The sequence below is a fragment of the Mobula birostris genome, chromosome 1 (genome assembly GCF_030028105.1).
Source record: "Mobula birostris isolate sMobBir1 chromosome 1, sMobBir1.hap1, whole genome shotgun sequence".
In the NCBI taxonomy this organism is placed as follows: Eukaryota; Metazoa; Chordata; class Chondrichthyes; order Myliobatiformes; family Myliobatidae; genus Mobula; species Mobula birostris.
The window spans coordinates 72,564,538-72,580,377 of record NC_092370.1 but is presented as its reverse complement, the minus strand read 5'-3'; the positions used below and the strand labels follow the sequence as shown (position 1 = coordinate 72,580,377).

At 43.4% G+C, this 15,840-nt stretch overlaps 1 protein-coding gene across 1 annotated transcript in view; it reads left to right on the top strand.

Moving 5' to 3' along the window:
- Positions 1 to 15,840, top strand: part of sspo (SCO-spondin) — a 311,321-nt gene that overhangs the window by 285,765 nt on the left and 9,716 nt on the right. Inside the window, 3 exon segments of the mRNA XM_072245202.1 lie at positions 301 to 509; positions 8,053 to 8,148; positions 9,438 to 9,498. Of these exon segments, the coding sequence (XP_072101303.1) occupies positions 301 to 509; positions 8,053 to 8,148; positions 9,438 to 9,498 (366 nt within the window).

Sequence of the window (15,840 nt, the reverse complement as noted above, 5' to 3'; positions counted from 1 at the left end):
GTATCTTGTGCCTTGCCCATTTATGTGAAGACCCCTGTCCTTAGTAAGCCCTCCAACATGGAGACCTCAACTTCAGGTACTCCCACCCTGGATACCCCATTCTCATTAAACTACCAATTCCACACCATGTTGTTCTATTTTCAGCAGTTCAGAGGGATTTTTATTTCTAGCTTTATTTTATTGGAGCTGAGATAAGGCTATGATGCAGAATTTAGAATGCTTTATTCCAAAATGACTCGCTTATTTTCTTGGGATTTATTGGCTGTGATATCATATTATTGTGAATTGTACATCCCTCAGAGTGCCCCGAGGGTGAGGTTTGGAACGGAGGGCTCATGGACCCTCAGTCCTGTGAACGGTCGTGCCGTGACGTTCATTCAATGAACGTGACCAGTTGCAGTTCAGCTGGAGAAGACTGTGTGTGTGAAGCAGGGAGATACAGAAACACCTCGGGTTACTGCGTGACCGCAGCTTACTGCGAGTGCATCGCTGGTGATGTCATCTACCCGGTGAGTGCCTAAAGATCAGAACCCCTTCCCAGGCTACACTCATTCATGGAAACTAGTGCATGAAACATTTGTATCAAAGCAGAAAAGCAAGAGAGACAATTGGAGATAAGATTTTGATCTGATAGACATTTGAGAAGCGTGGTTGCATGGTAACTAAGAACGGAATTTAAATATTTCATGGTATTTGGTGGATCTTCTTAGAAACACCCAAAAGAAATAAGTTATGAACAGATGTTGTTTCAAGAATGTCTTGCACAGTTGTAGCAAAGCTTCATTTTGTACTCCATCCTATTTCAATACCTCATCCAGCAGCAGTTTCTTACAGACTGTGTTAAGGAATTGGAACTGGAGCTGGATGAACTCCAGGATCATGCTGGAGGCTGAGGGGTTGACAAGCGATACAGGAAAGTCGTAGTGCAGGACGCAGGTGACTGGGTGGCTATCAAGAAGGTAAAAGGGGATAGAAAGCCAATTCAGGGTACCCCTGTGGGCATTCCCCTCAAAAGCAGGTTAACTGCTTTGGGTACTGTTGGGGATATAACCTAGCAGAAGAAAGCCACAGCTCCTGGCACTGAGTCTGACTCTGTAGCCCAGAAGGGAAGGGAAAGGAGAAGCAGTGAACTATAATGATAGGGGATTCCATTTGTTAGGGAACAGACAGGAGGATCTGTGGACGAGAACAAGATTCCCGGATCGTATGTGGGTCCCAGAATCGGGGACATCTTGGACTGAGTCCACAGCATTCTTAAGAAAGAGGGTGAGCTACCAGAGGTTGTGGTCTCTGTGGGTACCAATGATATGGGTAGGAAAGGCGATGAGGTCCTGCAAAATGAGTTCAGAGAGTTAGGTGCTAAATTAAAGAAAGATATCTCCAGGGTTGTGATCTCAGGATTCCTACCCATGTCATGTGTTAGTGAGGCCAGAAATAGGAAGATAATATAGTTTAACATTTGGCTAAGGAGATGGTGCAGGAGGGAGGGCTTCAGATTTCAAAGTACATTTATCAAAGTATGTACAGTGGCATGCAAAAGTTTGGGCACCCCTAGTCAAAATTTCTGTTACTATGAATAGCTAAGCGAGTAAAAGATGAACTGATTTCCAAAAGGCATAAAGTTAAAGATGACACATTTCTTTAATATTTTAAGCAAGATTACTTCTTGATTTCCATCTTTTACAGTTTCAAAATAACAAAAAAGGAAAAGGACCTGAAGCAAAAGTTTGGGCACCCTGCATGGCAGTACTTAGTAACACCCCCTTTGGCAAGTATCACAGCTTGTAAACACTTTTTGTAGCCAGCTAAGAGTCTTTCAATTCTTGTTTGGGGAATTTTCACCCATTCTTCCTTGCAAAAGGCTTCTAGTTCTGAGAGATTCTTGGGCTGTCATGCATGCAGTGCTCTTTTGAGGTCTACCCACAGATTCTAGATTATGTTTAGTTCGGGGGACTGTGAGGGCCATGGCAAAACCTTCAGCTTGTGCCTCTTGAGGTAGTCCATTGTGGATTTTGAGGTGTATTTAGGATCATTATCCTGTTGTAGAAGCCATCCTCTTTTCATCTTCGGCTTTTTTATAGACAGTGTGATGTTTGCTTCCAGAATTTGCTGGTATTTAATTAAATTCATTCTTCCCTCTACCAGTAAATGTTCCCTGTGCCACTGGCTGCAACACAAGCCCAAAGCATGATCGATCCACCCCCATGCTTAACAGTTGGAGAGGGGTTCTTTTCACGAAATTCTGCACCCTTCTTTGTCCAAACATACCTTTGCTCATTGTAGCTAAAAAGTTCTATTCAGAAGTTTGCAAAGGAACATCGAAACAAGCCTGATGCATTTTGGAAACAAGTCCTGTGGACTGATGAAGTTAAAATAGAACTTTTTGGCCGCAATGAGCAAAGGTATGTTTGGACAAAAAAGGGTGCAGAGTTTCATGAAAAGAACCCCTCTCCAACTGTTGAGCCACAGGGGTGGATCGATCATGCTTTGGGCTTCTGTAGCGGGCGTGGGGAACTTTTACTGGTAGAGGAAAGAATGAATTTAACTAAATACCAGCAAATTCTGGAAGCAAACATCACACCGTCTGTAAAAAAGCCGAAGATGAAAAGAGGATGGCTTCTACAACAGGATAATGATCCTAAATACACCTCAAAATCCATAATGGGCTACCTCAAGAGGCACAAGCTGAAGGTTTTGCCATGGCCCTCACAGTCCCCCGAACTAAACATAATCTAGAATCTGTGGGTAAACCTCAAAAGAGCAGTGCATGCATGACAGCCCAAGAATGTCACAGAACTAGAAACCTTTTGCAGGGAAGAATGGGTGAAAATCCCCCAAATAAGAATTGAAAGACTCTTAGCTGGCTACAAAAAGTGTTTACAAGCTGTGATACTTGCCAAAGGGGGTGTTACTAAGTACTGACCATGCAGGGTGCCCAAACTTTTGCTTCGGGCCCTTTTCGTTTTTTGTTATTTTGAAACTGTAAAAGATAGAAATCAAATTTTCTTGCTTAAAGTATTTAAGTAATGTGTCATCATTAACTTCATGCTTTTTGGAAGTCAGTTTATCTTTTACTCGCTTAGCTATTCACAGTAACAGAAATTTTGATCAGGGGTGCCCAAACTTTTGCATGCCACTGTATACTATATACAACCTTGATGTTCATCTTACAGGCAGCCACAAAACAAAGAAGCCCAATAGAACCCATTAAAAAAGTGTCAAACACGCAATGTGCAAAAAAAGAACAAATCATGCAAACAATAAACATTAACCACATAACATTTGGAACTGAAGTTCACAGAAGTGAGTTCAGTCACAAAGCCAGCCATCACTGCAGCAGGTCCGGGAGCCTGTTAGTTGCAGGCCACAACTTCCATTCAGTGCAGAGGAGTAAATCTCACTGAGCAGCGAGCTCAACACTGGTCCCGATCCCCTGACTTTAGTTCTGAATATTATTTGCCTACTTCCATTGTTTGCTCAATTTCCTTTTTCTCTGCACATTGGTTGTTTGACAGTCCTTTTGTAATGGGTTCTATTGGGTTTCTGGCTGCCTGTGTGGAGACAAATCTCTAAGTTGTATATAGTATACATAGTTTGATAATAAATGTACTTTGAACTTTAATACCTTGACACTGACAGGAGGCTCACAGTGCTATCATTACTTGGTTTATGTCTGCTGCTTCTTTTGAATAAATATGTCACACGTGCCGTCCTCCAGTCATTTGATAGCTTTCTAGTGGCCAATGAAGATTTAAAAATCTCTATCCAGACCCTTGAAGTCTTCTTTCCAGCACCCAGCAGTCTTCTTTCCTCCCACAGCAGCCTGCGGTGCATTGCAACCGGTCTTGAGATTTATCCGCCTGTAAGCCTGTTAAGACATCTTCCTTTATATGCTAGCTTTTTCTAAGCTTTCCCTCCCTGAATTGTAAAGCTGCAATGGTCTTCTGCTTTATGAATACAGATAAGTATTCATTTAAAACCTCGCCTATGTTCTCGGGTTCTGGAAGGGCCGAGATGGCCTGTTTCTGTGCTGTAATTGTTTGTTAATTGATGACCACTTTTGGTCATTGCTATTTCCCTGGTCACCCTCATGCTTTAATATACTTAAAAAATGCATTGGTATTTTCCAAGAAATCCCTTCAGGATCAAGGGTGATTTGTTTCCACTATGTTTATGTGGTTACAGAGTAACTAATAGGCCTATTAGTCTGTGAAATGGTATGTACCATGCACTGTCTACAATGAGCTAACCACGAGTTTGAGCTTCTCAATACCATCCCAATGCTCATTCTCCACTTGAGGTGTCATGGCCAAAGGTTCAAAGAAGTTGATAGCAATGTTGCATTTTTCAAGGAAAGCTTTTGTTTTTTTTCCCTCTGTTCACTTTCTAATGTCTTCTCATGACACAGCTTGGAATAGAAAGTTGGCTTTGAGAGTCTGATTTATGCCATTCAAATGATGTAATCTGGCCTATATAGGCAACTGAGTCCTAATCTGCAAAACTGCTAATAATGGAGCAATGAGAACTGCACAGTACTCCAAATGCAGCAGCAACATGGCTTCCAACTCACACACCGAGCTCTGACCAATAAACATAAACATGAGGTATTGCCTTCTCCACCAGCCGACCTATGGTTTAAAGCAGAATGCTGGCTGGTCTAGAGGGCATGTATTATAAAGAGAGCTTAGACAAATTTGGGTCATTTTCTCTGAGTGCAGAGACCAAGAGGGTCAACTGATAGAGGTGTATTAGGTTAAAAGAGGCATAGATAGAGCGGACAGATGGAATCATTTTCTAATATCTAGAACCTCAGCTCCAACTACATCTATAAACTTGCCGATGACCCAACTATTCATTGGCAGAACTTCAGATGGTAATGAGGAGGTGTACAGAAGCGAGCTAGAATATATTCTTGGACATTCCCTCAAATTGGTTGGCAAATATTTTTAGTGCCCTACCAGGTACACCATCAGGGCCTTACACCTTGCAAGGGTTTACCCTCTTGGAAGATGTTCTGACATAGACCTTCAAGAGACAAATCACTGGGTCATCAGACAGGGTAGGGATTCACTCTGGTGTAGTTTTATTATCCCTTTCAAAGCATGCATTTGGGAGAGGGGCATCACAGCCATTCATGGTGTTAGGTTTTACCTTGTAGGAAATAATACCTTACCAGAGCTGATGTACATCTGATTCCATCTCTAACTTCAATCAGTTATTTTTTGGCTCTCAAAATAGCCTTCCTTGAGTTGTTAATAGACAATAGGTGCAGGAGTAGGCCATTCAGCCCTTTGAGTTGTTGCTGAACTTCTTGTATAATTCTGCATCACCTGTCCTGAATGCCACAGATAGAGTCATAGAAAAGTACAGCAAAGAAAGGTCCTTCAGCCCATCTAGTCTGTGGTGAATCATTTAAACTGCCTCGTCCCATCGACCTGCACCTGGACCATAGCCCTCAATACCCCTCTTATCCAATGTTAAAATCGAGCTTGCAAATACCACTTGTGCTGGTAGCTCGTTCCACGCAGTCTCTACCCTCTGAAGAAGTTTGCAACCTTTCACCCTTAACCCATGACCTCTGGTTGTAGTCCCACCCAACTTCAGTGGGAAAAGCCTGCTCGCACTTACCCTATTTATACCCCACAATTTTGTACATCTCTATTAAATCTCCCCTCAAGCTCTACTTTCCAAAGAATAGTCCTGACCTATTCAATCTTCCCTGGAACTCAGGTCCTCCAGTCTTGGCAATATCCTTGTAAATTTTCTCTGTACTCTTTTAACCTTGTTTACATCTTTCCTGTCGGTAGGTGACCAAAACTGCACAAAATACTCCAAATGTCTTACACAACTTCAATATGCAATCTCATCTCCTGTACGCTGGCCTTCATAATTTAAAGTATAATGTGCCAAAAGCTTTCTTTACAACCCTATCTACCTGTGCTACTACTATCAATCAATTCTGGACTTGTATTCCCAGATTCCTTTGTTCTACCATGGTCCTCAGTGCCAACTGTTCACTGTGCAAGGCCTATCCTGGTTGGTCCTACCGAAGTGCAACACTTTGCACTTGTCTGCATTAAATTTCATCTGCCATTTTTTAGCCCATTTTTCCAGCTGATGCAGATCACACTGCAAGCTTTAATCATCTTCCTCACTATCGACTACACCCCCCATCCTGGTGTAATCCACAAATTTGCTGATCCAGTTAGCTATATTACCATCCAGGTCATTGCTATATATGACAAACAACAATGGACCCAGCACCAATCCCTGCAGCACTCTACTAATCACAGGCCTCCAGCTGGAGAGGCAACCATCTACCACTACTCTCTGGCTTCTCCAGAAAAGCCAATTTCTAATCCAAATTACTACCTCATCTTCGATTGCGAATGACTGAACCTTCTTGACCAACCTCTCAAGTGGGACCTTGTCAAATGCCTTGTTAAAGTTGGCATAGACAATATCTACTGCCTTGCCTTCATGAAATTTGCTGGTAACTTCCTCGAAAAACTCTGGATAGACACAAACTACCGTGCACAAAGCCATGCTGACCATCCTTAATCAGTCTTTGTCTATCACAGGTATATGGAGGAATGTGAGGTGGGGGGTTATATGGGAGGCAGGGTTTGAGGATCGGCATAACATTGTGGGCCAAAGGGCCTGTACTGTGCTGTACTATTCTATGTTCTATATTCAGTTCCTATAACACCTTTCAATACATTTCCCAGTCCTGGTGTCAGGCTAACAAGTCCATTATTCCCTGGTTTATTTTTAGAGCCTTTCTTAAACAAAGGAACAATATTATCTATCCTCCAATCCTCCAGTACCTTACCTGTCACTAAGGACGATTTAACTATCTCTTCTGTGGCCCCTGCAATTTCTGCACTTGCCTCCCACAGGCTCCAAGGGAACCCCCTATCAGGCCTTGGGGATTTATTCACCTTAATTTGCCTCAAGGCAGCAAACACCTCCTCCTCTTATACTTATACTCCATAAATACAGTACCTCTTTTTCCTACCCGTCTAAACCTGCTGTGCACCTCCTTTTTTCTTAACCAGGGTCTTATTAGCACTTGAAAACCAAGGTTCCCTAAACCTGTTAGATTTAACTCTCAGTAGACTATGGATCCCCTGGTTCATCCGTGACTTTTGGTTTGGGTTATGTCTGGCATGTTCTCGGAAGCATGCATTCAGATTCTAATGTGAGTCCTTAAATATTGTCCAGTCAATTGATTCAAAGCAGTCCATCTCATTGTATGAGAGGTCTATTCAATAGTCTTACAAACGTTTGTATATCAGTGAGATAGAAGTTGTCCTTGAACCTAGTGATACATGCTTTCGGCTTTTGTATTTTCTGAAGAGAAAGGTAGTAGATAATGAAGCATTTTTGAATCCAGTACAGTAAAGGTCTCAAACTACTGCCTGAAATGATACCTGGATGTCCACTGTAGAACCATGACCTATCAGAGTGCACAGAAAGTAAGAAGAAATGGGATTAGGCCGGGTGATTTTATTTTTGATGTTGGTTGAACATTCTCTTTACCTGTATAATACAGTGGATCTAAACAATTGCTAAATCCATGCCCAAGGATGGGTAAATGGGATTAATGTGGTCAGCATTGATGTGATGGGCCAAATGGCTTATATCTGCACTCTGCGACTGTGTTCCAGGATTCTGCCGAGATAGCTTTGTTGTTAAAGTTAATGGCCCAGGTTCTTTAGTAGAAGGGACTGTAAACAATTGCCAACATTACACTTTAAACTGACCAGAGTTACAAGAATATGCTTCTATGCAGTCACTGAGAGATTTGTAATTTAACCATTGCATTGTTGTTTCTCCATTCTGGATGAAAGATTAATTTCAGTCCATTCTATCATGTAATTTAAACAAGTAAGCCAAACCCTCCTACCATGATCATTTCCCTTATCCCACTTCTATCACCCAGCCTTCTTGCCTCTCCACCAAGCAGTCTGTGCTCCACCAGTTTTGTCTCCAAATAAAAACTATGTTTGAGTTGTGACAGGGAGCAACAGAAGTTTGATTCTCTTGCAGCCCGGGTACGAATGGGTAGACGGCTGTGAGCAGTGTCGATGCATCAATGGAAGAAAAGTTTGTTCTACTGGATGTCCAACACTTAACTGCCTGGAGGTAAGAAATGGTCCTATTCACATTCTATTCATTCCAAGATTCAAAGCACCCACTTTCAATTCAGTTCCTAATTCTATGACTGAATTTAATCAAAACTCAGCATTAAACAGGGAGTGCAGTTGCAAGTTCCTGGATATCAACATCATCATCTATGAAGGTGTGTTAGCAGCTACATTTGAGTTTCAGGAGATTTGGTATGTTACCAAAGACTAGGAAATTTCTACAGGTGTACTGTGGAGAGCATTCTGACTGGCTGCATCACCGTCTGGGATGAAGCACCAGTACCCAGCATTGGAAAAAGCTGCAGAGGGTTGTAAATTCCATCATGGGCACCAGCTTCCCCGCCACTGAGGACATCTGCAAAGGGCGATGACTCTCGAAGGTGGCATCCATCAATAAGGACCCTCACCATCCAGGACATGCCCTCTTCCCATTGGCACCATCAGAGAGGAAGTGAAGGAGCCTGAGGTGCTCCCTCAATGTTTTAGGAACAGCTTCTTCCCCTCCACCATCAGATTTCTGATTGGTCCATGAAGACTATCTCATTATTTTGCTCTTTTTGCGGTACTTCTTTACTGTTTTCATATTATTTGTAACTTTAGTAATATTTATGTATTGTACTGAACTGCTGCAGCAAAACAACAAACCTGATTTGATTCTATTGGGTATCTCCATGCTAGTGCCACACCATCTCCAACAATAATCATACCCCATTCGCTCACTCTGCCTCCCTCATTGTCCTTCTTACCATCATGATCACAGGCAATCACCAAACACTCTTCCCTCTCAACATTCCCCAACGCCTGTCCCCATCCCCATGCAGCATGTTCTCAAGTCACCGGCCCTCGCCGTCCCCACACCCAATCCCCACAGCATTTTTTTGATGGCAGCAATACCTACTCCCACTGAAACCCCTCCTCCATCCCTGGTTCCAGCATTGTCTTTATGTAATTTCAAAGGATATGGGACTATTTTTTAAGATGGAGCTGAGGTGGAAGATTAGATAAGATGACTATCACAGCAGCTGCACAGGGTCAGATGACTTACTTCTGTACCTAATTTTTCTGGTCTTATGAATAGCCTGGAGAGAAGTGGCCAAAGAGCTTACAATGTCCTGCCAGAAGCAACAGTAGAGCATTCAGGCACTGTACCTGCTCCCATCAGTGTAGCCTAACCATAGAAATAATTGGCAGCCAAATAATCTACCATGTAAAGCTATGGTTTTGCTCACTACTATATTGAACATTATTATGAGTATTTTGTGAAATATGTTTTTTTCATTACTTCAGGGATATGTAAAAGTAGAGGATCCTGTGCAATGCTGTCCTGTCTGCAGAAAAGAAATCCTTGGTAAGTTAAAGCAGCAGATATCATCGGATGAGTGTGTATCACAGTGAGGCAGTGCAGAAACAGACCTTCAATCCACTGTGCAAGTCAATCATCAAGCACCCATTTACTCTCATTGTATTTTATTATGTTCAGGCTCCATCAACTCCCACATTGCTACCACTCTCCTACAAATTTGCAGCAATCTGCAGTGATTAGTTATAGGCAACTGCACACATTTAGGATATGGGAGTAAATCGGAGTGCTAGGGAAACACCAATGTAGTCACAGGGACAACATGCAACTCCCCACAGCGGTCAGTATTAAACCTGTGTCATTGGGGCAGCAGTAATACTGATTGTGACACTGTGCGTATGCATTGCTGATAACCTTTCTCTTGTCCCCATCTCCCACTGTGTTTCTCGCTCCCTCCTGGTTTTGTTGTACTGCTCTTCCTTCCTTCCTTCCTCCCTCCCTCTATCATTTTGTTTCCACGTGTGGCTCTCCTTCCATAATCCTGTTTCTCTCTATGCCTTTCAGTTTCTGTCACTCGCTTCCCCCCCCACTCTCATTATTTTTCTGTCACTCTCACACTTATTCTTAATTCTTCTCTCTCTATCTTTTGTTTTCATTAGTGTTTATAATTCCTTTCAATACCATAACTCCAAACTCCAAGACCACAGTCCCCACCCCTAGCTCAGCTTTGCAACTGGATTCTTGACTCGCTGACCAACAGAGCACTGGCAGTAAATACAGGCAGCAACACCTCCACAATTATCTTCAAACACTGGTGCCCCGTAAGACTGCAACCACCATCCTTTTACTTCACACCCTATTTAAGCTTCAACAGACACACCATGCAACAGATCCTTAGAAGGCAACTGCTCTGTACAAGACTGCAAGAAATTACAGAGTTGTGAACATAGCCCAGTCTATCATGAAAACCAGCCTCTGTTCCAGTGCTTGCCTATACTCTTCTCACTGTCTCAGGAGCACAATCAACATGATAGTCAGCCGGTGCAGAGTACCCCTGTATAGATGTTCCCTCGGTAATAAGTATATCACTTTGGATACTTGGGGGGGAGGGGGGGGTGGAGAGAGGAAATGGGCGAGAAGCTGCCTCTGTGGCTCAGTGCAGTAGGAATAGGGGATTACATAATTAGAGGAACAGAAAACAGATTATTGGGCTGAGAAAGAGACACCCAGCTGGTATATTGCCACAGTCAGGGAGTCTCGGATTGGGTCCACAGCATTCTGAATGGGGAGGCTGAACAGCCAGAAGTCATGGTACAATGGTACCAAGGAAATGGGTAGCAAAAGGAAGGAGGTCCTGAAGAGAGAATATAGGGAATTAGGCAGCAAGCTGAAAAAGAGGCCCTCCAGGTTAGTAATCTCTGGATTGTTGCCTGTGCCATGTGCCAGTGAGGGCAAGAATAGGATGATTTGGTAGATGAATGTGTGGCTGAACAATTAGTGCAAGGGACAGGGTTTCAGATTTCTGGATGATTGGGATCTCTTCTGGGAAAAGTATGACTGGAACAAAAAGGATAGGTTGCATCTGAAGTTGAGGGGGAACAATATCCTTGTAGGCAGGTTTGCTGGAGCTGTTGGGGAGGGTTTAAAATAATTTGGCAGAGGGATGGGAAACTGAGGCTGGGGCAGTTGGTGTAATGTAGTGTGTAATGAGACTGAGGAAGGACAGGCAGATGATAGGACAAAATTATAATCGGTGGGATGAGTTAAAGTGGAACAGGGAGACAAAAATCAAAAAGGGTATTAAATACAGGACTGAATGTGTTATATTTGAATGTACTGTTACGTACCCCGTAACTGGGTTGCCAAACCAGCAGAAATGGATCACTCAGTTGGAGTCTGGATTACTAGAACTAAGAAAGTTTTATTAAAGAAACAAGCAACGCAGTAATCGAAAGGATAATAAATGCAACAGTTCAGCAATGATAAACACACATGTGCACAGAATTAAGATAACAGGATCAATCAAGCTCTATTGTTGTCTAGGGGTGAATGACCAATTTCAAAGTGACACAAAGTCCAATTCAATTTAGTTCAGTTCGCAGTAATCGTTGCCATGGCGATGGACAACGTTGGGGGAGGGAGAGAGAGAACGAGAACGACTGATCATTCAGAACGGCTTCCACTCACAGACCGGCGATATTGCTCACAAGCAGCTTTCGGGCAAGTCCTTTGTGATGTCACCTGAGGTCACCGACTGTGACCCCTCCTCCAGGTGCGGTCGATCTTCTGCAGTGAATCTGGCACCCAAGTGAGGGTGGACACACACCGGGTTCCCGCTGATCGTACCTTTCCACCCTGTGCGTTTATGGCCCGGTACTTCCCACCGACTTGTGAGAGGCGCACCACTTCCAGGGTCTCGTTACCTCGGGTGTCGTGTGTGTCCTGCCTTAGCGGACCTGTCCCTTTTTATCCCCCTGCTGGGGTATCGCCTGTCCATCACTTCAAACAGTTCAGGGTTCAAAGGGGGAGCCGATCTTGCCAATACCCAGACTGATGGCTCCTTCATTAACACCTCCAAGTGCTGCTTCATTGTGTGCCTCATCTCTCCCTCCCCTGAGGACAAGTGGCAGACCAACTGCTGATGCCACTGATGCTAGCCCAGGCCAGCAAACATCTTAATTTATGTGTATTCTCGTCACAGTGCACAGTATACAGAATAAGGTAGATGATCTTATAGTGCAGTTAGAGATTGGCAAGTATGACATTGTGGGCATCTCCGAGTCGTGGCTGAAAGAAGATCAACATCCAAGGATACACATTGTGATGGACAGGTAGACAGAGGGGGTGGGGTAGACCTGTTGGTAAAAATTAAAATCAAGTCCTTTGAAAGCGGTGACATTGGATTGGAAGATGTAGAGTCATTGTGGGTAGAGTTAAGAAACTGCAAGGGTAAAAAGACTGATGTGAGTTCTATACTGCCCTCCAAATTGGAGCCAGGATATGGGCTGCAGCTTACACTGGGAGATGGAAAAGACATATAAAAAGGGTAATGTTGTGATATTCATGGGGGATTTCAATATGCAAGTAGATTTGAAAAATATGTTTGGAGCTTGATCCCGAGAGGGGAAATTTGTAGAATGTTTATGAGATGGCTTTTTAGAACAGCCTGTGGTTGAGCCACTTGGGGAAAGGCAATTCTGGATTGGGTGTTATGTTTGTTTATTCATTTACTGGATATGGGCATCACCAGCTAAGCCAGATGTATTGTCCATCCCTAGTTGCCTTTGAGATGGTGGTGATGAGCTGCCTTCTTAAACTGCTGCAGTCTCTGCGGTGTTGGTTAGGGAGAAAATTCCATGATTTTGATCCAGTGATAATGAAGGAATGGCAATATGTTTCCAAGTCAGGATGGTGAGTGACTTGGAGGGGGATTTCCAAGTGGTGGTGTTGCCAGGTATCTGCTGTTCTCATCCTTCTAGATGGTAGTGGTCATGGGACTGGAAGATGCTGCCTTAGGAACCTTGTGTTGTTGCAGTCCATCTTGTAGATAGTACTGTTCGTTGATGGTGGAGGGACTGGATGCTTGTAGAAGGGGTACCAATAAAGTGGGCTGCCTTGCACTGGATGGTGTCAAGCTTCTTGAGTGTTGCTGGAGCTGCACTCATCCAGGCAAGTATTCCATTATACTCCTGACCGGAGCCTTGTAGATGGTAGATAGGCCTTGGGGAGTCAGGAGGGGAGTTACACACTGCAGGATTCCTAGCCTTTGCCCTGCTCTGGTAGCCACGGTATTTATATGGCTAGACCAATTCAGTTTCCCGTCAATGGTAACCCCCAGGATATTGATAGTAGGGGATTCAGTGATGGTGACGCCACTGAATGTCAAGGGACCATGGTTAGAGCCTCTCTTGTTGGATATGGTCATTACCTGGCACTTGCATGGCTTGAATGTTACTTACCACTTGTCAGCCCAAGCCTGGATATTGTCCAGGTCCTGCTGCATTTGGGGACAAACTGCTTCATTGTCTGAGGGGTCACGAATGGTGCAGAACGTTGTGCAGTCGTCTGTTATGCAATGACCCATATTTGATTAAGAAGCTTAAGAGAAAGTAACTTTTAGGAGGCAGTGATCGTAATATGATAGAATTTACCTTATAGTTTGAGAAGGAGAAGCTAAAAATGGAATGATTTAGTACTACAGTGGACTGGAGGGTATTGCAGAGGCATGAGAGGGGAGCTGGCTAAAATTGATTGGAAGGAGATTGAAAGCTGTTGTTTCTGGAGGAAATTCAGAAGGTGCTAGAAGGACGCACTGCAAAGATGAAGTATTCTACAGGGAGGATGCTGCAGCTGTGGCCGAGAAGAGAAGTGAAAGACAGCACAAAAGCAAGAGAAGTAAAAATTAGTGGGAAGGTAGAGGATTGGATGGTTTTTAAAAACTAACAGAGGACAATTTAAAAAAAAGGAAAAGATGAAACATGAAGGTAAGAGGATACAAAATGATTTCAGATATACAAGGAATAAATGGGCAATGTTGTGATAATCAGGGGTATTTCAATATGTAGGTAGATTGGGAAAATTCAGTTGGAGCTGATCCCAAGAGAGGGAATATCAAACTGCTGGAGAAGAAATGGTGGAGGAACTTAAGTATTTTGTGTGAATCTTCACTGTGGAAGACAATAGCAGTATGCCAGAAATTCAAGTGTCGGGGGGCAGAAGTGAGTGTAAATGCTATTACTAGGGAGATGCTTGGGAAGCTGAAAGATCTGAAGGTACTGCAGATAAGTCACCCGTACCAGATGCACTACACCCCAGGGTTCTGAAAGAGGTAGATGAAGAGATTGGGGAAGCATTAATAATGATCTTTGACGAATCACTAGATTCTTAAGTGGTTCTGAAGGACTGGAATATTGCAAATGTCACTGCACTCTTCAAAAAGGGAGGCAGAAGAAAGAGATGATAGGCCAGTTAGCCTGACTTCAGTGGTTGGTAAGCTGTTGGTAAGACCTTTGACAAGATGCCACACATGAGGCTACTTACCAAAATTAAGAGCTCATAGTATTGCAGGAAAGTTACTGACATGGTTAGAGCATTGGCTGATTGGCAGGAGGCAGCAAGTGGCAATAAAAGGATCCTTGTCTGGTTGGCTGCCAGTGACTAGTGTTGTTCCGCAGGGGCCAGTGTTGGGACCACTTTTTTTTTTTATGCTGTATATCAATGATTTAAGATGATGGAATAGATGGTTTTGTTGCCAAGTTTGCAGATGATACGAAGATTGGTGGAGGGGCAGGTAGTGTTGAGGAAACAGGTAGGATGCAGAAGGACTTAGACAGATTAGGAGAATGGGCAAGAAAGTGGCAAATGAAATACAATGTTGGAAAATGTACGGTCATGCACTTTGAAGTAGAAATAAATGTGTAGACTATTTTCCTAACAGAGAAAATCCAAAAATCTGAGATGCAAAGGGACTTGAGAATCCTTGTGCCGAACACCCTAAAGGTTAACTTACGGGTTGAGTCAGTGGTGAGGAAGGCAAATGCCATATTAGCATTCAAGAGGTCTAGAATATAAGAGCAAGGATGTGATGCTGAGGATTTATAAGGCACTGGTGAGGCCTCACCTTGAGTATTGTTTACAGTTTTGGGACCCTCATCTTAGAAAAGATGTGCTGGCATTGGAGAGGGTCCAGAGGAGGTTCACAAGGATGATTCCAGGAATGAAAGGGTTATCATATGAGGAACATTTGATGGACTTGCTGGAAATCAGAAGGATGGGGGGGGGGGGGGGGCGCGGAAATCTCATTGAAACCTTTTAAATGTTGAAAGGCCTAGACAGTAGATGTGGAAAGGATGTTACCTATGGTGGGGGAGTCTAGGACAAGAGGGCACAGCCTCAGGATGGAGGGACACCCATTCAAATCAGAAATGCAGAGGAATTTCTTTAGTCAGAGTGTGGTGAATCTGTGGAATTTGTTGCCACGTGCAGCTGTGGAGGCCAGGTCATTGGGTGTATTTAAGGCAGAGATTGATAGGTTGTTGATTGAACATGGCATCAAAGGTTACAGGGAGAAGGCCAAGAAATGGGGTTGAGGAGGAGGTTTAAAAAAAAAAAGGATCAGCCATGATTGAATGGCGGAGCAGACTCGATGGGCCAGATGGCCTAATTCTGCTTCTATGTCTTATGGTCTTATGTTAGAGTCTATTATTGAGGATGAGGTTTCAGGGTACTTGGAGGTACATTTTAAAATAGGCAAAAGTCAGCATGGTTTTCTAAGTGGAAATCTTGCCTGACAAATCTGTTGGAATTCTCTGAGGATATAACAGGCAGGATAGACAAAGGAAAGTCATTGGACGTTGTTTATTTGGATTTTCAGAAGACCTTTGACAAGGT